The sequence below is a fragment of the Hylaeus volcanicus genome, chromosome 1 (assembly GCF_026283585.1).
Source record: "Hylaeus volcanicus isolate JK05 chromosome 1, UHH_iyHylVolc1.0_haploid, whole genome shotgun sequence".
NCBI classification, from domain to species: domain Eukaryota; kingdom Metazoa; phylum Arthropoda; class Insecta; order Hymenoptera; family Colletidae; genus Hylaeus; species Hylaeus volcanicus.
This window is the reverse complement of record NC_071976.1, coordinates 4441688-4465098: the sequence shown is the minus strand read 5'-3', so window position 1 is coordinate 4465098 and position 23411 is coordinate 4441688. Positions and strand designations below refer to the sequence as shown.

General features: G+C 40.8%; 1 protein-coding gene across 2 annotated transcripts in view; it reads left to right on the top strand.

Annotated features, from left to right (window-relative positions):
• The window catches only part of LOC128884582 (semaphorin-2A), a 313381-nt gene extending 290327 nt beyond the window's left edge, over positions 1–23054 (top strand). For both annotated transcript variants that reach the window (XM_054138056.1, XM_054138054.1), the window contains exons 4-11: positions 360–422; positions 1406–1513; positions 3196–3466; positions 12276–12506; positions 12597–13010; positions 14208–14484; positions 14902–15349; positions 15873–23054. In XM_054138056.1, the coding sequence (XP_053994031.1) occupies positions 360–422; positions 1406–1513; positions 3196–3466; positions 12276–12506; positions 12597–13010; positions 14208–14484; positions 14902–15349; positions 15873–15947 (1887 nt within the window). In that variant the 3' untranslated portion in view covers positions 15948–23054. The remainder of the gene's footprint in view (positions 1–359; positions 423–1405; positions 1514–3195; positions 3467–12275; positions 12507–12596; positions 13011–14207; positions 14485–14901; positions 15350–15872) is intronic.
• The last annotated feature ends 357 nt before the right edge of the window (positions 23055–23411 follow it).

Genomic DNA, 23411 nt, shown 5'->3' with positions numbered 1-23411 from the left:
CCCGTGATAATTTGTCGAATTTAGTACGTAGTTTTGTCTTGGCACACTTTCAGACAATAGTTCTTAATGCGCCTTCGATGTATTCCGAGGACAAAGTTCGCGGACCTTATAAATTTTTGGAGGCTTGCGAACATGCCGAGAGAAAATAAATATTAAATTAAATATACACGGTGTCTCCTAAACTGGCGGTACGAGCGAGTAGGGTGTGACAAAATTTTCATATGACCCTTCTGTCGTACGCTTAAAATCAAGCAAGTTAATGATACTTAATTAACGATGACGAGTATGCCAGACTAAGGGATGCTTCGAAGAAATTGTTTCCGCGATAAGCTAACCTTCTTGTTTCTTTTTTGTTTCAGAGGGACGCCCTCAATCTGGAGGCAAACAACGTGGCGAACTGCGTGTCCAAAGGGAAGTCAGAGGTGAATTACTTCTTTATTTCATTATCGTATTTATCGCTCGGCTCCTGTTGCCTTTTGACGGAATTTTAATATCGAGGTAATCTAATTAACGTCGCTTGAAACAGAAACGTAGAGGTAGGGTAATCACGGAAATGTAAAATGAAACGTTGAGAGGAGAAACACGGGGGAAATAGCTGCGGAAAAACGTCACGAGCAAAAAGAAAAAAAAAATGTATACGCATTCTAAAAGATCTGGGAAACGAACGAGCTGGAATATCCTGAGATTTTTCACCCAAAAATGGAACAAACGATGGAAAGTACTACGTGCCTTGACGATTATAATTCAATCATTCATAAATAACTTCTTAAAATAATATGTGTCAAATAGCCACGATTTATGAAAAAATATTGGAAGTAATTTAGCGCTACTGCAACATATAGGTTTATAAAAGAAATATTCTAACTGAGAGTAATTAAAGTAATATTTTTATTGTAAAACATGTATGTTACAAAAGTTTATTAGGATATTTTACTCATAGTCCTACAGTTTGATATTTTATTTCTCATTCACTTGACAGTGCTATGAATAAACGCTAAATGTTAAATAAATAAAATCAGAAATTTGTACAAATCAAAACGGTTCAATAACTTGTTGAAACTATTCTTCTGTGCAGCTTGAGTTCTATTTTTCTTTTAATTCGTGTGCCTCAAAGTGTTAAAACGGCTTCATTCCGTACGCATCGCGGACGTGTAAGGTCAGGTGAAATATTCTCTACGTGACGACGAAACCAATTTATTTTTCGCATACCAGTTCGGTTCGAAATACGTGGCCAACGTGATCGATCACGGCGCTACCCTTTGCTTCGATTGCATTTTATATAATTTTCTGAAAAATCCACGTCCGTGTATCGTACTCCTGTCCTCGCGTCTCCCACGCCCTCTGCCCCTAACCTTTCTTCGCGCGTACCCGCCGAAAATTCAATTTTCTTCCCCTTCTTTTCCAGCACTTCGACTGTCGGAATCACATAAGGGTGATTCAGCCAATGGGAAACGGCAATCGACTCTACATTTGCGGCACGAACGCTCACTCGCCCAAGGATTGGGTGATCAACGTAAGTATCTACATACAAAACATTAATTTCATTTACATAATTATTTCATATTTTTTAGATTTTTCTTTTTAATTTTAATCGGTCTTGTTTCTTAAAGTCGTTATTTTTAAAATCGTTAGCGATTAGTATATAACTCTTGGTCATTAAACGGATCATGTAGGAGACGCATCTATGATAGGATTTTCTAGAACAGTTTTACTAACTTATGCACAATTTTAATTATCGTTATTCTTGTTGTTCATTTTAACGTATTCGCTTTGATGTTAACATCGTTACCAGATGATTTCGAAACAAAAGTATAGGAAGCTCTGTGTCGCGAAAAATACAGAAAAAATAAGGATAGAACTTTCAAGGGTAGCTGCATACTTGTATAATTTAATGTATATGTATATTTAATGCATAAATGTATCGCAGTAAAATATTAAGTTGAAGTTGTTATTACATTTTGGAAAAGGTTAAGAGTCATGACATTAAAAAAATGTAAAGTGTTTTACGTAAAAATATAATATAGTTGCACTTAAGAAAAATTTTAATTTTGTAAACAACTAAAGATCACAGAAAGACAAATATTAATAAACCATGAGACACCTTGCTCAACTTGTTTATTTAATTTATGAAGTATTCATAAGTCGTTACGGTCTCTAAAATTATTCTGCATACACAATAAGATATTTTGTAACGCATCACGACGGTAAAATTGTTAAGAATTAATGGTATGAATTACACTTGGATTTGTGATCTTTGAGAGTAAATTGAATACTCGTTAATAATTGAGCTGACAGAATGTTGAATGACATCAAATTCCAGGGACATTCTTTTACTGTAATTTTGACGCCACGTTTTGTATTTTGTCGTTTCGTTGGAGCATCAATATTTCACGCGGAATCTGTCACCAACACAAAGCCGTAAGCGCCGTAGTTACGTAGCAAGGCAAATGAATCGTGCGTTCAAGCACCCGTGTAATGAAGTCAAAGAATATATTGGTCTCGCTTTGTCGAAGATTACGACTCCCGTGCGTGTAATAGAGTTTCGCGCTGTAACGTGCAGCCTTTGCGTAGAAACCCGTCGTTTTAGCTCTAAATTTTCCGCTTTGGGCAAGCGTCGCATCACTCTTCGCCGCTATTCCCTCAAAATGTTAATCAAGATCAACGCAAATAAATCTAAAAGCAAAAAGTTAGCTTCTGAAGAAGGTTACGTGAATGTCACAATAATTCAACGTTGATTTGAAAAATTCAAAGCTGGCGATTTTTTATTAGAAAATTAACTTATTCATCATCATTTTCTACCTTCTGATTGTATAATTAATGCAGCATCTTATTGCAATGAAACAGAAGAAATGCAACCAAAGTAAATAAAAATACAGAATTATGTGAAAATTATTTCAATTAAATGTACAACGTTTTATTAAAAATAGTTTTATATAGTTACAGCTTCATTTGTATAAACTACATTTCATATATAGCAACCTAATAAAATACATTATTTCTGCGAATAAAGAATTAATTATGACTGTTGGACTGGAAAATCGGGAAGTGAATATCGTCTTAAGAATAAAGTAGAATGAAAAGAACCATTTCTGAAGTACTCGGCAGAAACAACGTCACTATTATGAGTTTAGTTTAACGTAGCAGGTAAACTCGCGTAGTTCACACGTGTAATACACCCCATGTGTTATTCCACAGAGCAATCTGACCCACTTGTCTCGCCACGAGTTCGTCGCAGGCGTGGGACAAGGCATAGCGAAGTGTCCTTACGATCCCGCGGACAATTCGACGGCAGTCTGGGTGGAAAAGGGCAATCCTGGTAACCTGCCAGCACTTTATTCCGGCACCAACGCCGAATTCACGAAAGCCGATACCGTGATCTTCCGTACGGATCTCTACAATTTAACCACCACTCACAAGGAGTTTAGCTTCAAGAGGACGCTGAAGTACGACTCCAAATGGCTGGACAGTAAGTACCCTTCTACTCGGCAATTTCTTCTTCTTAGTCTCAAACGAGGCAATATCCGAGGAATTAGTACTCCGCCTATCGTCAAACGTTTTACGGCACGGAACACGAACCCTAACGAGATGGAATCGTTATAATTGATACTTTGAATTCGAAATCGTTACTTATCCCATTTCCAGATTTTAAAGTATCGATTTCCAAGGGAACGGGAAGTAGAATGGGGGTGGAATAAAATTACCTAAATTGGACCACTTTGGAGGGTCTCTTAAATTCTAGGATCTCTAACAAATACTTGCATCGATGTCGTTGTTTAGTACATTGTTGGTACTTGAGTGACTTTGAAAGGAAATTTAAAGTACATAGGTGAAATTGTTTGATAGCTTTAGTGTTAAAAGTTATAACGGGATTGTCCAGCATAACACGATCGAAAGGAACGACCCAAAATCACTCGGAATTTAAAATGTTCAGGTAAAAGTGTTCCAAATTTGATCGTCTCTTTCCCTTTATTTTTCTCGCATAACGAACAAACCTGTTCTGTTTCCACTTTTAACGCATAAACCACATACTTCGAGTACGCTAAAATAGTTTGAGAACGACAGTCCCGAACGAAAGTTCAGAGAAGACCAACAGTGTAATTCGTAGCCAACGAAGAGGTTAGCGAAAGACCATTCGTCGTCGATTCGTGGAGAGCAGCGTCAGCCGCGAAACCTAGCGAAAGGTTCTCGTTAAGGCGTACTCGTTCGACAAAGAAATTTTCATTAGTATCCGAATGCGGATTTCCTGAGGAAACACGCGAAAGAGCGAAGGGGAAAAAGGCCTTCTCGTTACATGGCGAGGCTCTTTGAAGCGAAGCCCGAACGTTGCAAGAAACACGTACCACGCTTAAATAGTTGCGTATAAAGCCGATACCACGGCGCCGGCTGTTTTCCCCGCGGGGCAAAGGGGCTGACAGTTCCGTCATTGAGCGTGTCGAGGGTTTTCCACGGAAAACCGTGCAAAGAAGGCTGTGCTCGTGGTGTGGGGAAGATAGAAAGCGGTTCTCGGAGGGCAACGGTGTAGTACACCGTCAGGCTTTAGAGAGGGTGCACGGTTCTAAGAACGGGAGAGTAATAAAATAACACCCGTCCACGATTTTCCCGACTAAATGCTCGTCCATGGCAGCCTCCACGAAAAGAGAAAAGGGTCGAGGAAGTCGAAGTTTTTCGCATCACTGGCTGGAGAAACGCCCCTTTACATCGCCCTGCGTCCCGAGAGTCGATCTTTAATCAGTTTTAGCGGGCTTCCGATCGACCGTGGAGGGATTGCCGCGATCCACTCGATTTTTCGTTACCGTGCGAAACATCAGCCGGAATTCGGCGAAGGGAAATTGGAAAATGTAGATTAGAACGTGTTTCGTTTACGGAATCGTAGGATCTGGTAATCAGCTCGAGATTTGTTGGTGGTGGCTACGGTTGATACGTTTTTGTTTTATATTTATTGTACGTATTGCATCCACACTTCGGAAAGGTGAAAATAAATAAAGGGGGGATGAGAAAGTTTCACTTTCACATTCTATGGTATTGATTTTCAAATTTCGAATTCAAACAGGATCAGCGTCTCCGAAAACCTCTGTATACCAAGTTTCAATATTAGATCCGCCTACCAAAAAGTAGCAAGTTAAACAATCCAAATTACTTCCGGATCTTGAAACTTTCCGATATTAATATAATAACTTGAACCTGAGGTTTACAATCGAAAAAGCACTTTAACGAATGGCAATGATATTGAACAGAATGTAACAAAATCGAGCAAGTTACGAAGCTCATACTATTATCGATCGTCATTGCAACGTAATAAAGAATCATACTGTAGATTAGTACTAATTGCTTGATTTGATATTAATTTTCCCCGCAAAGGAAACCACAGGTGTGCTAAATTCTTCCGCATGACAAGTCGACAAAGTGCAACGTAAATTTTCGTACCTGTAACGGTACCGGTGTAATCACTTAGAGAAGAATATTATTATAGATAAAAGTCAACGTCGTTGACGTCTCGTTATTTATGAAGATACGAATATGTACGTAGAGAACTATCTACTTCTTCAAAGTCGGTGTCACCGTCTAAATATTGAAATACATCGATATTTTCATAAAACGGGTAAAATACTTATACAAAAACGATTTGATCCACTCAAATTAGAATTGTTATCTACAATATTATTAGTTCAACGCTGTTTCTTCCGAGTTATTATTCGAGCAACAAACTTTAATCTTCATTTCAAGAATTTCAATTCCATGTCCTTTTAAATAGTACTCCTCAGTCTGTAACGTGACGAGAAAACAGATATTATATTCATTCCTTTCTGTAATTTTAGGTTATACCGTTTTGCATTCAATCTAAGAATGTATCTGGTTAATACGTTCGAACACGCCTGTAGTTGCTTTATATTACTCAGGAGGGTTCCGTTTTCCGCCCTTCGAAGCGTGCCAGCTTTGGACCTCTCTTCGACCTTGCGGCATAGGGTCTCGAGAGCGAAAGGAGTGAAACGAGGTGAAGGAGTACGCCGTCGACCTCGCTTTGTATCTTTCCGACTGCCCTCGCTCCCCTTGTTCGCAACCCCCGTTACCCGCGGGATGCATGATTAGCCGTTTGTTTCGTCGTTTAATTCGAAGGCGGCGCCCTTTCACTCCTGTCCCCACCTCTTGCTCGATTGCCTACGCTTTCCAGCACAGGACGTTGCCATCAAGGGCCGTTCCCCGCATCGAGTTTGTCTATTAACAGAGGCGTTGATTAAATGCAGGAGAGACCCCGGAGAGACGGATAGGTTCACGTGGCTACTCGTACTCCTAACCTGTGCCTCCCTCTGATTCCCTCTGTCTCTCTCGATCTCTCCCTCGTTTTCTCCATCCGGTAACGTAGCTACGGTTCTTTAGCTCGCGAGTAATTAATCATTTTGGGCCGCTTTATTTGCGATAAAGTGAATTTTCTGAATTTTTAGTGGGATTTGCGTTGAAACAAATTTAGCGATTTGTGGTAGTCTCGAGCACTTTATTTAGTCCTCGCAATGTACATTTCGACTCTGGAAATTTCTACGACACGAGTTTTTAAAATAAGTGATGTATTGATAGAGATACTGATTTCAGTATTTAGTCGTTTGCGGATAAAGGCAAAAATGTTCGAGCTGTCGAAACCATAGTGAAAGGATCATAAATATAAATGGTGGAAACGTCATCAATAAAAACGCGCGGAGGAACAATATGTAACAATTACTTAAGCCAAATCTATTTTCATTAAATGTTGCGTCTGGCTATAAAGCTTAACATAGTGGCGGGTTCTTCTTATTTCACTTGTTTTGCGGATGGTGGAGTACGACCGCAAATTTACTAGGATCTCTAGTCTTATTTTACTTGTGTTATATAGTGGCTACGCCCTTGGCTCTGCCCCGTTCTTTAGAGAGCGGAGTTCCCGGTAAAGTATATGAAATTAAGATCGATGCGATTTGCGGCATGGGTGGGAGATAAAGGATCGCGAAGAGAGGATGCGGAACACGGGCAAGATGGAGGAGAAAGAGCGGCTGGTGGATGAAGCTTAACAAGCGCTGAATAACCGACTGACGACCGTCCACTTTCACGGATCCTTGCTCGTGTCAAATGACGCTCAGCCGTTCCTTGTTCATTTGTTTCCATCCACGGGACGTTTCCGCGTGCGAGCGTTCTGAAAGCTTGGCCTTCTTTTTCCTCTTTACGTCCCGTTACGTACGTTGCAACAATTTATGTGGACCATCATGTATATTCGTATGAACTTTTGCATAAACGTATTTTTAAATGCAACACGGCATAGCGGCTTTTATATATGGGATAATGATGTCATACAATTTTTTAAATCGGTTCAATAGTTCCGGAGATTACCCCCTACATACAAACAAACAAACAAACAAACTCTACCTCTTTATAACAGTAGTATAGATTATCCACGTTTTAGATACCACAGAGTTTCTGTTATCATTGGATCGAGATGTTCAGAGTCCCTGTGGTCTTGGTCGTTCCCCAGACACGAATAACGTCTAAAGCAACGGCCAGACGACAGATCTAATTGATTGTACGCGACTGTTGCTCAGCCTGTCGCTTGCCTTTCCGCAAGGTTGCTAAAGTATCAAAGTACGAGCTTTTCGAAAACTTCGCTGTGTAGAAGGACGAAGGAAAAGGGAGGCATGGAAAAAGATTGACACGGTCAATTTAGGAAAGCCCCTGGAGACATCGTCGCGGGTCGGGGTAGTTCAGTCAGCGAATATTAACCAGTCGCGAGTAATTTGGCGTATTTATTAACGGGGGTGTCGTCTCTAATGGCGAACGGGGGCGCGAGGGACACGCGGAAAATAGAATTTCGTATTTGTAAGCGTGACAATCTAGCCATGGCACACCTGGATACGCCAGCAGCGACTTGTAAACTTTATGAAACTAGCCCCAAGGGTGATTTCATTATTCCTCTTGCGAGCGGCGCGAAATCGAGAGTACCGCGAGGAACGTTTTCCGCTCTGTTCGTACAATACCGTTTCGCCCCGACGAGCGGCGCCCAATCAAAACTCGTCGGTTGCCTCGTGTTTCTCTCGAGTCGAGACATTTCCTTTTCCTGTCCTCCCTCTGTCGTTCTCTGTCCTCCGTTCAACCACCCTGTCCCTCTTTCTCCTTCTTCCGGGATTTCCACCCTCTTCGTGTTCGCTCTTCCTCCGCTTCTCTCGCCGCTGCGCCTCAATATATCAAACTTCCACCGGCGAAGCGTCAGACAATCGATTTAATCGGTGAACTGTGAAAGAGATTGCGGCCTCTACCCCGCGCCATCGCATAATGTAAAATCGACGGAGTCTGTACCGTTCGCGCGGCGACGATTTAACCGTGGAACAAAATTCGATCGTCGTCTCTGCGTCGGATCGCCGCGCACTGGGACAGAGTCACATTAATTATCACATGCGATGGGCGTATTCGAATACAGCGTATTTTGTTTGAATTTGTTTTCAAATTCGATCCATGAAAAGCTATTTTATGTCCTTTCGCGATCGATTACACTGTACATAGGATCGAACAAAACTTTCCAATATCCACCGGGTTCCCAATGTTTCGCTTGCATTTCCTTGTTTTCCATTTTTATTTGATATGCATTGTTTAAACCTTGCCGTTTTGTTTCTCCATGTGCCGACACTTGTTTCACCAACTTTAATCGTACAATATATTTTCGTAATTGTTTACGAGAGCTTCGACTCTTACGGTAACCCTTCGCAAAGAGGATTACAACGTTGCTATTAAAAGTTTCCTCTCACTCTACCCAATTATACATCCCCATTCCTGAATTTGATGAAGGATAAATTGTAGTTAATTTAATGATAAAGTTTTATTTGCTGTTCGTGGATTACTTCGGTTTTAAAAACTTGCCTGTATTTTGCGTTATTAATACTTTAAACGCCATTTTAGTCACGATTGACTGACAATATACATACATTGACTGACGTTACATACTTTAAACATTTATATTATGTTCAATAATAATATAGTTTGAAGTTTATAAACAATGTATGTAAATTTGTTCCGATGATTTAAACAAAAAACGACTCTATGACTTTTTTCAGGAAAACTATGTTCACTTGAATGATTTATTTTCACACGCACCTTGTGCTGCGAAAAATTAAGAGAATCTTTTTTTTTTTATAAATCTCCCCACAATTTGTAAGACTCGAAGACGATTAGCACTATGTTTAAATTTTCGAATATTGACTCAGGATCCATGATTTACGACATACAAATTGACTCGTGACCCATAAATGTGTATTGTCATCTAGAATGCATTAATGTAAAGCTTCGCATTGATTGGGTGTTATTTACAAGATAAAATGTATAGAAAAAAGTAGGCTCGGTGCTTAACATGTTAAAATGAGACCGTATTAATATTCCCGCAGGTCTGAAACAGGTATTTTTAAACTGTGAGTTTTGGTTTTCATACAGCTATCGAGACTCGCGAATTATCGATGCCTCGACGATCATAACGAGTGAACCGTTAAGCGGTTTTACGATTGCAGATCGTAAAAAACGACAAGTGGATGCTCGTTAAGCATACGTTCAACTTGGACGCTTCGCCGCTGGTAAATGAAAACCGAAGAAGTCGTTCCTCTTTCATCGAGCGCGAAACTTACTTTTCCGCGTCGTAACGCGGGGGTTCTTGGAACGTTTGTTTTATAGTTTTTCTCATTGTTCCGGCAATCCTTCGAATTCCAAAGTTTTTGGAGAGTTCTGACGATCGTTTCCCGACTCGTAACCCTTCCGCGTAATTTTCTCGGGGTTCAACTTTTGTTTTCCTAACGAGCACCTGCGGCGATGTGAAATGTTTCTGGTACATCGAGCGAAGGGTCGATCTTGCAAAAGACAAACTTTCTCCGCTGTAAAATACAAAATGCCTCCCGACGTTTACACAATCATTGCCACTACATTTAGTCGTTATTTAAAAGCATTCATTATTTATCTCTCTCTTTAGAAAGGAAACAAAGTTAATCCGGAGATATCGTTAATGCTTTCTTATATAAAATAATCGTTCCCATTGTATAGATTTTTCTATATTTTCTATATCATCGGTGTAATATTCGAGCACGCTGCCCATTTGTATTGGACCTTTCGACCATAGAATATTATAGTCCTTTTCGACGATACAACGATATTTTATTCTGTGATATATGAAAAAGGAAATTGCTATGGAATATTGTTTCCTGTTACAGTGATTTTAAAAATATAATATTGCAAGAAAAGAAAAATAATTTAAATTATTCTATTAATTTATTACATTGTGATAGGAAGCAAGTGTTTTGACAAATGGTTTAAAAACAATAGACTGAAACAACACAATACTTTTCGAGACAATATAATATTATCATTTAGTAGACCACTATGTATATTTTACTCCTCTAATATTTAATAACTTTATTATGGAGCAATGATGTTACAGTGTTAATTTCTGTAGGTATATACTAAATCTTATTCGCAATGTTGCTAGAAAATTATCTTCAATCGATTGTTGAAGATTTGAACTTTATTTCTTTCTGTTAAAGGGACTCATCATAATTGTCGAAACATCAAAAATATAAATATGCTTGGTACGACTCATTGTGTCTTTGAATTAGTTAATATGCATGCATCGTATCCTTAATTTCGAGATACCGGTGTAGGACAGACCAATCCTATTCCTGGTGTCTGGAACATTACGTGCGGAAGAATTCGAATCGCACGAAATTATCTTCTCAAGCATCAGAACCGAAAGCACGGTTGCTTCGTGTTGTACCTTCGTCGCTCTCCAACATTTTCGTTTTCTCATTCTGCAAGCAAAGTGTAGAATTATATCGTGGTATTCGGAAACGTCCACAATTAAACCACGACCATGCAGATTATTATTCTCGACACAATTGAGTAAACTGTATTTACTCGTAATGAACACAAGGGATGCAATTGAATACTGAAGGAAGGCTGAATTTTTGGATTTTTTAAAAGTTTCTTACAACTTCTTTTAGTTGTCTTAAATTAAAGAGAAGGTTATCAAAAGATATTGAAAAAGGATTGATTTATAGCGATTAAAGTCTGTATTTGTCATGGCCGAACGACAAAAATGCAAATAATATACAAAAACAGCACTTTAGATGCCACTTTATAGATTGTACTTTCTACTATTCTTCAAAGGATTCAAAACGCAATGAATAGTTGATCTGAAAAAAATTCATGAAGACTTCACCTTTTGAGCCTTTTTTGAGCGTCTAATTGTACATAACGCCCTTAAGCGCAAAACTAAAGCGCAGGAAATTGCATGCGAACCGGCTTGTCTCCCGGTAGTTTTCTTTATTTTAAACGCCAACTCTGTGTCCTCGAATGTCAACGTGAATATGCATTTGTGGAAATTACAAAGGAGGCCGAGGTTAATTTATTAACCTTTTTATGATTTATTTCGTAACTGCTTGTACGTTTCCGCGTGCTCTCCGCGGTATAATATCCAACGGTGACGAGATTAAATATGACGAAGAGAATTTTATTTCATTCGGAAAAGACGAATTAAATTTACTCGCGAAAGGACGCAATAACGATTAAGGGAAATTTGCTGATTAAAATCTGCGTTACTTTGCGTGGTTTCTTTGAAGAGAAACGGTTACAGCGGAGCGTGCAGGAACTCCTAAATTACACAGACCCGGGAAAACTGATCTTTTTCTCCGCTTTCGCCGGCACGGAAAATGCTTCTGTCGCGCGACATCCGTCGGCGCGGTGTTGATTTTTAGTCGGGGCTAAAAGAGCGCGGAACATCGCGAGATTTGCATCTTAATTTGCGTGATTGTATTTAAAGAGCAAATCGTTCGGTGGAAATCTTCGCGCGGAATTTTATCAACGTGGAAATCTTACCGCGGTAGTTTCCATTGAAATTACTGTTTCCCTGTATTCGACACGGAATTCAATTTTATTTGTACCGCGAGAGATTTAATATTTCCATAAATTTTACAGCGACTAGAATCGGCGTTGAATTTATATTAAATTTGTTAAGGGACACTTACCCGCGTTAAACATCATTCTTCGAATGTTCGCTCTTATATACGGAGTATTTGCCGACGATGTTCCGAATAGTTAACCTTGTTTTTACCACAGAAAACGTTTAATTCACATTAAAAATTGTATTCGTGGATTTTTGTAAGCGAATAACAGGTATTTCAATTTTACAGCGAGATATTTGAAACGATAATTGAGCGATAATATCCATCACAGTATAGAAGAAGGAGATTTTTATAACATCAGAAGTTGAATTTTCTGTTTATCTGTTTCAGAGCCCAATTTCGTTGGATCTTATGACATCGGGATCCACGTGTTCTTCTTCTTTCGCGAGACCGCAGTAGAATACATAAATTGCGGTAAAAGCGTGTATTCCCGCGTTGCTAGAGTTTGCAAAAGGGACACCGGCGGCAAGAATATTCTGTCGCAAAATTGGTCGACATACCTCAAGGCCAGGTTGAACTGCTCAATACCTGGCGAATTTCCGTTCTATTTCAACGAAATACGTAAGTAACGCTTAAAATTCCCTGAATTAAAATTTTGTAATAATCTGTAATATTCCTAAAGTAATATTTATCGAATTAATATTTTTCCAGAGAGCATTTACAAAGTTCCAGGTGACGATACCCACTTTTATGGTACGTTCACGACTTCGACGAACGGATTGATGGGTTCGGCGATTTGCTCGTTCCACATCGACGCGATTCAAGAAGCGTTCCGAGGAAAATTCAAAGAACAAGCGACGAGCAGTAGTGCCTGGCTTCCAGTGCTCTCAAACAAAGTTCCTGAACCGCGTCCTGGCCAGTGTGTGAATGACACAGAGACATTCCCTGACACCGTCCTCAACTTCATTCGGTCCCACCCTCTAATGGACTCTGCTATATCTCATGAAAACGAGAAACCAGTCTTCTACAAACGGGACGTGATGCTCACACGATTGGTCGTGGATAAACTGCGTATTGATTTCGTTGGCATCGACTTGGAGTACACAGTTTATTACGCTGGTTCCAGTAAGTACATATTTATTTATGCGCACTTCTTCAATTATATTAATTCAAATAACGCGTCATTTACAATACAAAATATTTTAATATCACATACATTACAAAATATTTTATTCGTAAAATGAGAATCATACACTTATATCGAATCAGAAATAACGTGATTGTCGCTGATGTTATAAATACAGCGAGACATTTATTCATTCGTGAGTGAACATACAAAATGTTTTCCGTCGGTTCTGGATAACTGAATTTACGACCTCCGTTTTATGTTCGTGTTGCGTATTTATATGTTTACGTTTCATAATTTCAGCGAAATTATCGTTTCACCGAAAAAAAATATTTCTCTAGTGGCTGCGTACTTTTTATAGGTTGTCCACATAATTCGCGTTATGACATTTATATTTTTTTCGAGGGAGTTTCAATGCGGCGTTGAAATGTCTCTCCTAAATCACGAAATTATCGTAGAAAATATGATTGCGAAACGTACATCCACGCCACGTTTTTGCGCCGATATCTGTAACGTGATTTGTCACGGACAAACTTGGCGAGATAATCACGATCCACTTCGAAGTTCTTGCTGTTGAATCGTGCAATCCGCTTTAGCTATCGTTGGGCGCATCTCACTGGCATACGTCTACTGTTATCCCTGTAAAACTATTGTCATCAGGAGTCGTAGGGTTGTAATCACAAATTATAAAAAACAGCAATACATTAGCAGTATAGCCTAATGTATACTACTCGTACACGACAGAAATTATTTTTTTAATCATTGATAACGTACTTTGTGGTCTCTGTCATTGTTTATATGGCTGAGTCGTTTAAGAAACCAATTATTTGATTAATCGTTTAATGATCTGTGATATAATCTGATTAATGAATTTTATAATCAGCGTTTTATACTCAGAACATTGTAAAATAATAAAAATTTGAGTTTTATTTTTCTTTCAAATCGTGTGCCTGGAAAAATGAAACAATATAGGCTCGCGGATGCTGTAATAAATATTTCCAGAGTCCTGCGCAAAGAAAATGAAGGATACCGCGATTCTTCTTTGGCAAAAGTGATTATCAAAGAAGAATCTTTTCAGCGTTGTGAAAGTTACCCGATCAACGATGGCAATATCGTTGGGATGTTTTGACGGTATCGGTGGCCCATCGGCTGTCTCGAGCGTTAGTTTGCAATGGCATCGTTCCTCTGTGTTACAGGTGACGGACGTGTACACAAAGTCGTTCAATGGACAGACAACAACGGGGAATCGCAATCTATCCTCTTGGACGTTTTTGACGTGACGCCGGGCGAGCCGATTCAGGCGATGGAGATCTCCAAGGAGCACAAGGCCCTTTACGTCGCTTCCGATCATCGAATAAAGCAGATCGACTTGGTGATGTGCACCCGAAGATACGACAACTGCCTTCGATGCGTTCACGATCCTTACTGCGGATGGGACAAGGACACCAACACGTGCAAGCCTTACGAACCCGGGTGAGTGGTCTACTTTTTTATTATTCATTTCATGATTTGATAATACGTAACATTTTTGGATTAACACGTCGACCACCAGATTAATACTTGTGAAAAGTCCGCGGAGGCTAAAGTTTTGTTTCGAGACGATTGAAAACTACGCAATTTATCACTTGTCGTAGAATTTAGCTTTGAAACCTCACCGATTACGAATCCTGTCTAGATTTATTTTTATTAATAGCTCGCATTTAGAATTCATTTTGTTTAGTTCCTCGATGAAGAATCTTTTCACGCATATAATGAACATTAAATAAACACGAATACTTACCACGTTTTATGAAAAGACACTTTTGCAAAGCAACATTGAACAAACGCAGCTATTTAGTAAATAATGTGGCTACGTATTTAATCCGTGATCCTATTCGTTGATTTTTCCAGGCTCCTTCAAGACGTGTCGAACAGCACCGCCGACGTTTGCGATAGCAGCGTAGGGAAACGGAAGCTGGTGGTCACCTGGGGCCAGTCCGTGCATTTGGGCTGCTTCGTGAAGATGCCGGAAGTGCTGGCGAATCAGGAAGTCAGGTGGTACCATTACAGCAAAGAGAAGGGCAGGTATCAGATAGCTTACAAATACGGAGCCGGAGGGGAGAAGTTCATCGAGACGTCCGAAAAGGGCCTGGTAATCGTGGGCGTGAACGAGCAAGACGCGGGAAGATACGACTGTTGGCTCGGAGGTTCGCTTCTGTGTTCGTACAACATCACCGTGGACGCGCACAGATGTTCCGCGCCCGCCAAGTCCAACGATTATCAGAAGATATACTCGGACTGGTGCCACGAATTCGAGAAATACAAGTCCGCCATGAAGACCTGGGAGAGAAAACAAGCGGTGAGTCTATCGACTACCTAAACATTTCGATCGTTTCACAATTTTAATCCCTTCGTGCATGGACTTGGTACTTTTTTTTTAATACGTGATAATTAGTATTTTAGAATTATAAATGTTATGCTTCCACAACTGATGTCTATTCAAATGGTTTCTATGGCAGTTAAACATTCGTCAAAAGATATCACTAGACTGCGGATTCGTTTGGATTTATAGGACATTTGAATGTACAAGTAATTACAAAATGCACACAGTATGCAATGATATAAAAAAGTATTGGAAGTAAAGTTCATATTATAACATTTGCAGAGTAAAGTAAATTCCTATTTACATGGCGTTAGGAGTGCAAAGGGTTGACTAAGAAGTTTAGAAACCCTCTGTAAACGTTATCGCGTACACTTTTCGTCGATTTTAAAGCGACTCAACGTCACACGAAACTGCGAACCTCGCTGCGAAATGGACTTGGTCCGCACCGAATGAAATCGATCGCCTGCTTGAGGATCCCCCTCCGTTGTCTCTGTTCCAGCAATGCGCCTCCAGGCAAAACGACAGCAATCAAAACCTGCACACGAACGAAGTGTACGGCACACCCCTGGTCTGATGGAGCCGTTCGTTGGAGCCCTCGTCGAGCCGAGACCCCGACACAATGCTACGTACAAGCGTCCTGCCGAAGAATCGCGGTCCATCCACGATCAGTTGGACGAGCCTCACTCTCCTTCTGACCGGTTACACCACTGCCTTCGTCCTTCTTGCTACCGATGAGTTTTCGACCAAGTGAGATCGATAACGGAACCGGCAAACCGAACGTCCGATGGGCGAGGGGAGCGGCTCGATCATCGCGACGTCCGTCCTCGATCCTTTGGACGAGCCTCGTCCTGATCGATCGCGTCTACGCCCTTCCCACCGAAACTGTCCTTCGACGAACTTTCGATCTCGCCTGTGCCGACCAGAGAAGGGCGATCCCAACGATCGGACGATCGGTGCAACGAGACTATAACAACGCGCTGTGTTCGACGCATAATCATTACCAATACGCCTGCCACGAACGGTATTTCCGCATTCCACTCGGCATGACAGTGCGCGTACGGTCGACGACTCCCGAGGATCCGATTTCGTTTCTGGTCCTTGATAACACCCCCACGAACGCTTTTCACTCATGTAAATAGACACGTGACGCGAACAAGGACCGCGACTCGAGGACGACGACCGCGAGCAACCCGCGAGCATCGACGAAAAGTGCGCTTATATGTCAGCGACGGAGGACGCGACTCGACGGGATGATGGCAACTTACGCGAACAACCAGCGGTTCGGCTCCTAAGTATATCGCTTCCAGCGGCGTCGGTGGCTAAACCTGTCGGTCGGGTGATCGGGCGAGCTGGCACGGGTTACGTTTGTCGGCAATCGACCCCTCGATCGGTGGTTGACAACGTGTAATCCGTGGTTACGATCACCGAGCGATCGGTAATCACGATTAACGACCGACGGCGTAAGCGGACACGATTAACTCCGAAAGATTACGAATTATCGATTTACGATCGCAGGCTGCGTATGTAGTTTACGGTTACCATTCAAATCCGACAACTTTGAGTGATTATCGCGAAAGTAACGGCGAATTAATCGCTGCCCAACTCCACCGTCGAGACGTCGCTCGAACCAAGGGTGTCCATCCGCGGGACAACACACTCGGGAACCGGATATAAATTCTCCTGTTTTTTCCTTAGATCTGTGATACGAACGACGAGACGAGACTCTCGAACGAACGTGTTCTCGGTTGGCCGCTCTACGAAGCGCCGAGGTTACAGGAGCAAAGAGAAAGGAAATGAAATGAGATAGAGAAAAGTGTGGAGAAAATATACATGTACGGTCGAGCTTCAGCGTAGTTTTAACGAGCCAGAAAACGACTTACGAGCACATCGGTCAACCGATTTTTGTACAATTTTCCACACTGATACGGCATGGTGGAGCGATAGATACGTATTTTCTTGTATCGGTTGATATTCGCGTTCAAGAAGCGAATGAAACATCTATTCAATTCTTCAAGCACGTAAGAAATGTCGGATACAACGTTCAAGATGGTTTATGGAAAATAGGGGACGTACATGGGACGCTACTGTAGCCAGTTGGAACACATTTTTATAAATGTTTCTTGTAAAGCGTATTTTTCTCTGGTTACCACAGTAAAAAAATTAATTTTCTAAAGCTCCAGGATAAGGTTTCGTGCACTTATGCATAGAGTTTTACAAATTAATTTATAAAAAGCGCTCCAGTTTGTGCTGAACAGTAAGTACCCATAACGTGGTCGTTACAATTTGTTAATTAAAGGATTGCAGGCAGCAAATTCATTTGGCAATCTTTTTGCAAATTTGTCGATTAAATTGTCTTTCCTCTGTCTTGCTAATTTTTAGAAATATGTAACCGAACAGAAGTTTTATTTTCAGGTTTGAAGCTATTTCTCGCCTCCTGAACTTGAATACGAGTAGCTTATGGGGGAAATACGAGTCTAAAATTTTTCTATGCCCTATGTTTGTGTAAAACTTGACCAAAATCGGTTAAGTCCGAGTAGTGTGCCTCGTTAGCCGGTAGACTATGTGTGTTTGTATGTAATACCGAGTCGCCGGGTGGAGAGAATGTTACGCGTTAGGAGAGAGGACGCGACGAAGCGTTCTCAAACGTCACGCAGGTTACACATGAGATTATTATCGGCTACGTAGTCGCGGCCTCCTCGCGACCGTTAGTTTGTTAGCTTTTTCATATCACGTCGCCAGTTTCTCGCGATCTGCACTGCCGTCTTCGATTCGCGCGATTCCTTTCGTCGCGACTCGACGAACGTTTGTTTTCAACCGTCGACCCGCTACATTTTCTTTTTCCACGTTCGATAGAACGCAGAGACGTGGATCGATCCTTCAATTCCTCACATTTAGGTTGACTGATCACGACGATACGTTGGAACGTCTTCGAAGAGACTTTAGTATTATTTTACTCCGGTACGTAGTAATTAATATGAAAATTTCATTTTCGGAGAAGAAATTCGACGTTTCGATTGGTAAATTTACGTAAATAAGGTAAGAGGATTCGAATCCTATCCCATCGCTCTTTGTTCAGAAGTGGAATACTGCATCTTGAGTTTGCGCTTGGTTTACTGATTATGCGCTGGAAATTTTGGCATTCGTACGAGGATTTGGTAGACTAGTCAAGCACTGTTGACGGTAGGTATTATACAAATTTTGCTTTCGAAAAAGGGATTCATCTATCGCTTTGATAGTCTGATTAGTAAAGTAGTCGTAACGAAAGAGAAATCAAATTCTGGTTCAGCAATCCGATTGACTCAATCCTTGTTTAGAAGTAGGATTTGTCAAGGAACCTGTCAGTGGACAGTTGAATCAAATGATAATCATTACGATCGTAATTCGAGTCTTAATCCAGCAATCTTATACTCGTATATCGGTTCATTCGACATCGAACCTCTATATTTAGCGCCAAGTTTACTTAAAATTTGGACTTTTTGTCTGAACACGACTGATCGAATTTGTCAGGCTGTTCAAACTATAAGTCATTTTTTATATTTAAAAAAAAACCTATCGCTGAACCTGTTAGCTTAACTGCTACACCATCTAATAATCTCAAGATTCGAGCCTCCAAAACCGATTCCACTCCATAGACTTTTCTTCTGCCCTTCTCGCGACATCCTTCGAAGACGTTCCCACGTATCCCATTCGCGAAACGCCATCATTAGACACGAGAAGCATTACTCGGTATCGCTATCATTATTATCGTCGAGAAGTCTGAAGGTGCTGCGCAGGTGCGTCGAGTGCGTGCTGGAAATCGGTAAAGCCTGTGATCCTGAAACCTACTTGGCGCTCCCCAAACTAACACGTAGCAGGAATCACGTGAACGCAAAACGCTCGTACGTTCGGATAGACGCAAACATCTGCTTCAAACGAGAGATTTTCTCACATATACCTTCGTGTTTAGAGTAGAGTAGCCCCCGTTTGTTGGATAGTTTCGTGTCGTTTCGGATTCCGATCGCGGAAATTATCGAGCAAAATTATCGCGGGTCAACCGGGCAGGGCGATCGGTTCGAGACGAAAGTTGTAGCTTCGGCGAAGAGGGGAACGTCGTCGAGCACGCGTTGTTCCTCTTGATCGTCCTCCGTTCGCGTTCGAATCGAATCTGAATCGACAATTCGGTCTCGTTCCGATGTTTCTCCGTGTTCACGGCAGCCGTAAAACGTTAGCGTTTCCCGTTTTCCGGGATCGAACCGTTTGGAATCGTTTTCTCTTCCGGTCCGGAAACGTCTGTGTGTACATAGGATCGCGATAGCGCATGGTATTTTTATAAAAATTCTCTCTGGAACGACGCAACCGTAGACGCGAGGTATTATATAGCGTTCTCCGTTCTCCGCCAAGTTTTCTTTCGCCCGGATTTGTTTTGTTCTTTCTTTCCTCCCCCGATTCCTTTTTTTTTTCCCCTATATTTTAATCATCCAATCGTTTGTAACGTATCGTATACGCTTAGCAGCGTTAGTTTAATTTCTACTTTTAAAACACGGAAGCGTCGCGCACGCTTCTGACTACGGAGATGGATGCTTACCGGTGCTGTATTAAACAATTCGTGGAACGGTCGCTGTTTCCCGAGGACCCAGTTCGCCATGATTAGTATACATACGAGTAGGCTATAAAATATAATAGATCGTAGAGAGGTCATGACACCTTTCCGTGTGTATGTGTGCGTGTACGGATTTCAGTTCCCTCTGAGGCGACGATCACGCGAAGCGGAACGAAAGACGTCGCGAAATCCGATTTTGGAAAAACAACTCCGCGTCGGTACGATTAGGTTCGCTCTTGCCCTTCAGTTTGTACATAAACGTTCGTATTGTTGACACGTTCGCGACGCGTTTAAAGCCCTCGTGAGCTTTTCTTCTGCACGCGATTAAGGTAAGTGCACCGAATTTCGACAATAGTCTATCGACCCTTTCGATTTATTTCTCTAATATGACTGTTATAAAGTTGATAAAAGCATCGTGTTTACTTTAGCGAATCGTATATTCTATACTTTAAGTTTTTTGATATTCATAATATTTTAATCGTTATTTTAGATACGACATGAAATTAGGATCCTAAGAATCGAGTTTTGTCATTATTTATAATTTTGTGCTAATTTTATGAGTATGTAATATGTCATCAATTATAAATTAATTTACTATTCGAATGAACAATGCCCCCCATCAAAAGTTGTTCCACGGTCGTTGATCAAGATTAAAAGAGTACATTTCGAGATGTAGAACAAGTGAATAAATTAATGCATCGTGTTGAAAACGTGATGCACTCCTGGAATTTGTTAATTAGAATTTCAGAGAAATTATTCCAACATAAAATGCTTCTACAGCCCTCACTCCTTTCGTTGTCATATGTGAGTAAATTTTTGGAAAGCAATCATAGTGTTTCTCGTTAGACCATCGCCAGTGGTAAAACATTTGTGATTTGAGAATTTAAATATCACGTAATCTTATGATTGTAACAAAACAAAACCAGATGTCGTTTATAATCTCATAAAATTACCATCCTATACTATAATGCAGGCAAAAAGTAATAAACAACTCGAATCATTATTCAAAGGGACGATTGTAAAAAAAACTCTGTGTCGATAATTGGAACATTAACCTTCATCTCGAACAAAAAGAGCTTCTACTACTCGAGCCGGGCTTAACGCGCGCGAACGATTGATTATTCTTGTACAGAGTTTTTGGAACGCCGTGCTCGACGATTTTCTGTTCTGTATCTATCGCGTCGACGGCACACAAAGGTACACTGTCAGATAGTAAGAGAAAAAGCGTGCGAGGGAGAGAGTGCTTGGTACAAGGAAGGTGCGCGAGGAGAGAATGCGAAGATATATTATACGAGAGAAAAGAAAGCGAAACCGTAGGTGCGTAAGGTTAATACAATAATCGGTAACTTAATCCTCAAATATGTACTTATTATGAGCTTCAACAAGTATTGAATAGTATTACGTCGTAAGGTTAAGACTTAATTTTCAAGCTGCAGGAAGACGAACCGTGAGGCCAGCCCGTGTCCCAGACAGAGATGGGAAAAAGCATCGTCTAGATACAAAATATCGAATAACGAATAAAAGGCGAACATCTCCATTTGTTATTCGTTTAATACAAATTACAATCAAAATATGCTTCGCGTTGAACGAGTAAAAACTTACTCGACACTTATTCTATCGAATAAACCTTGCGTATAATCATTGCATAATTTTCATTCGTTATTCATTATCATCGGAATCGAATTCTGCCCATCTCTGGTTCAAGACTAATGCGAATCGACGATTCAGAGGTTCGTCTTCGAGCTCGTCGAATACACTTTCCTTCTTGGTTTATCGGGCAATCTTGTCGTCGACGGTACGCGATCCTCGCGCAGTTGAGATGGGCAAACTTTCTATCTAGGTACAAATTTCGAATAACGGTTAAAATATAAACAGTTTATCCGTTATTTGTTACAAAAAAAAACCTCCAATCGAAATTACATATTGAAATTTCAATATTTTACATTGAACGAATGAAAAACTTATTTCGATAACTGTTCAATGGGATAAATCTGTGTATAATGTTTTTCTTTGTAGTTTGTTATTCGAATGAAATTTTGCCCATCTCTGGCCAGCAGCGGGAAAGCTACTCGTCGTACGAGAATATTCCAGAGTAATCGACGCGACGAGCGGCTGTAGAGAAAAACGGGGATGTTAGGTAGCGAGCAACGATGAGAGAATGAGAAAAATTGTACGACTACTGAGTGTCCCGACGAAAAACGATACGTAAGAAATAGCAGTTGCCTATCTATCGTACGTCTGAAGAAAGTTATTAAAGAGAACAAAAAAGTGAAGAGCGAACGGGCGAATATTACAGAGATGAAAAGGACAAAGACACAGAGGAACATTAAGGTAACAATGATCTTTGGCCAGGAGTCTCTCGTGTAGGCGTCGATGGCCAGGACGAGGAAACGGACAACAGAGAGATCGATAAATAATTTCGTGACGATGCTAATTAAGTAATAAAGAGGATCTCAAAATGTCCACGTACTCGATTCTCGTTCTCGACGAATGCACGTTTAGCCTCTCGATGATAGAGTCGGCGTGATCACGGAAAGCAATCTAAGATGAACCTAACGTTGTTAGATATATTATTTGTAAGATTATCGGAGTACTGTATATTGCGTGAACACGATCGTAGCAGTGGGAGTGCGAAAGGAGGGAACAGGAGAATCTGGCGAGGTGAAGGAATGTTTATTCGTCGAAAATGAACGATCGAGTATTCTATGGAGAAAGAGAGATTCGTTGGAGTAACATTGGATCAGACGTTACTATGAGCATTTGCGAAACAAAACTACTCGACTCTGTCCAGTTTCTACTCACTCGTACCACATTTCTCTTAATCGGGAATTGTTCTTTCTTTTTCCCTACGATACCACTGCAAATCGTGATGCAAATAAGTCTGGAAACGGCTCGGGGACCATCGAGTTTGGGGAACTTGGATCGATCGGATCCCGCTGCGACGATCGTGCGATCGAGATAGGTTATAGCTCGATTTAGTGTACGCTGTACGAAAAGAACGTCATTACGACGACAGTTACTTAAGGTAATAAGAGAAAAGGGAGTGGAGAAACAGCGAGAAAGAGATGCCCTAAATAAAAACACTTAAACTACGATGACTTATTACTACAGATACGAGGAGAAAGAGTAGGATAGCCGATAACGACTAATTCAAATATATCATTAGGACTAGCCGACGACTGTCTTAGGTTCTCTAGATTTCTGTACGAAATCGGTTTTTATTTTCTGGTATAACGTGGGTGGGAAGGGGTGATCTACCGGAACCGACTTTTTACGTGCTTCTTATACATACTATATATATATATATATATACCTCTCTGTCACCTTTTTCGCGAAATAATTGCAACACGGCCACGCTTCTGTCCGACCTTTTCGTTTTAATTTCACGTGCCTCGTCATCTTCTACTACTTCTGCCGCCCGCCGTTTGTCTTCTTGCGTCGTTTCCCTTTTAATATCGT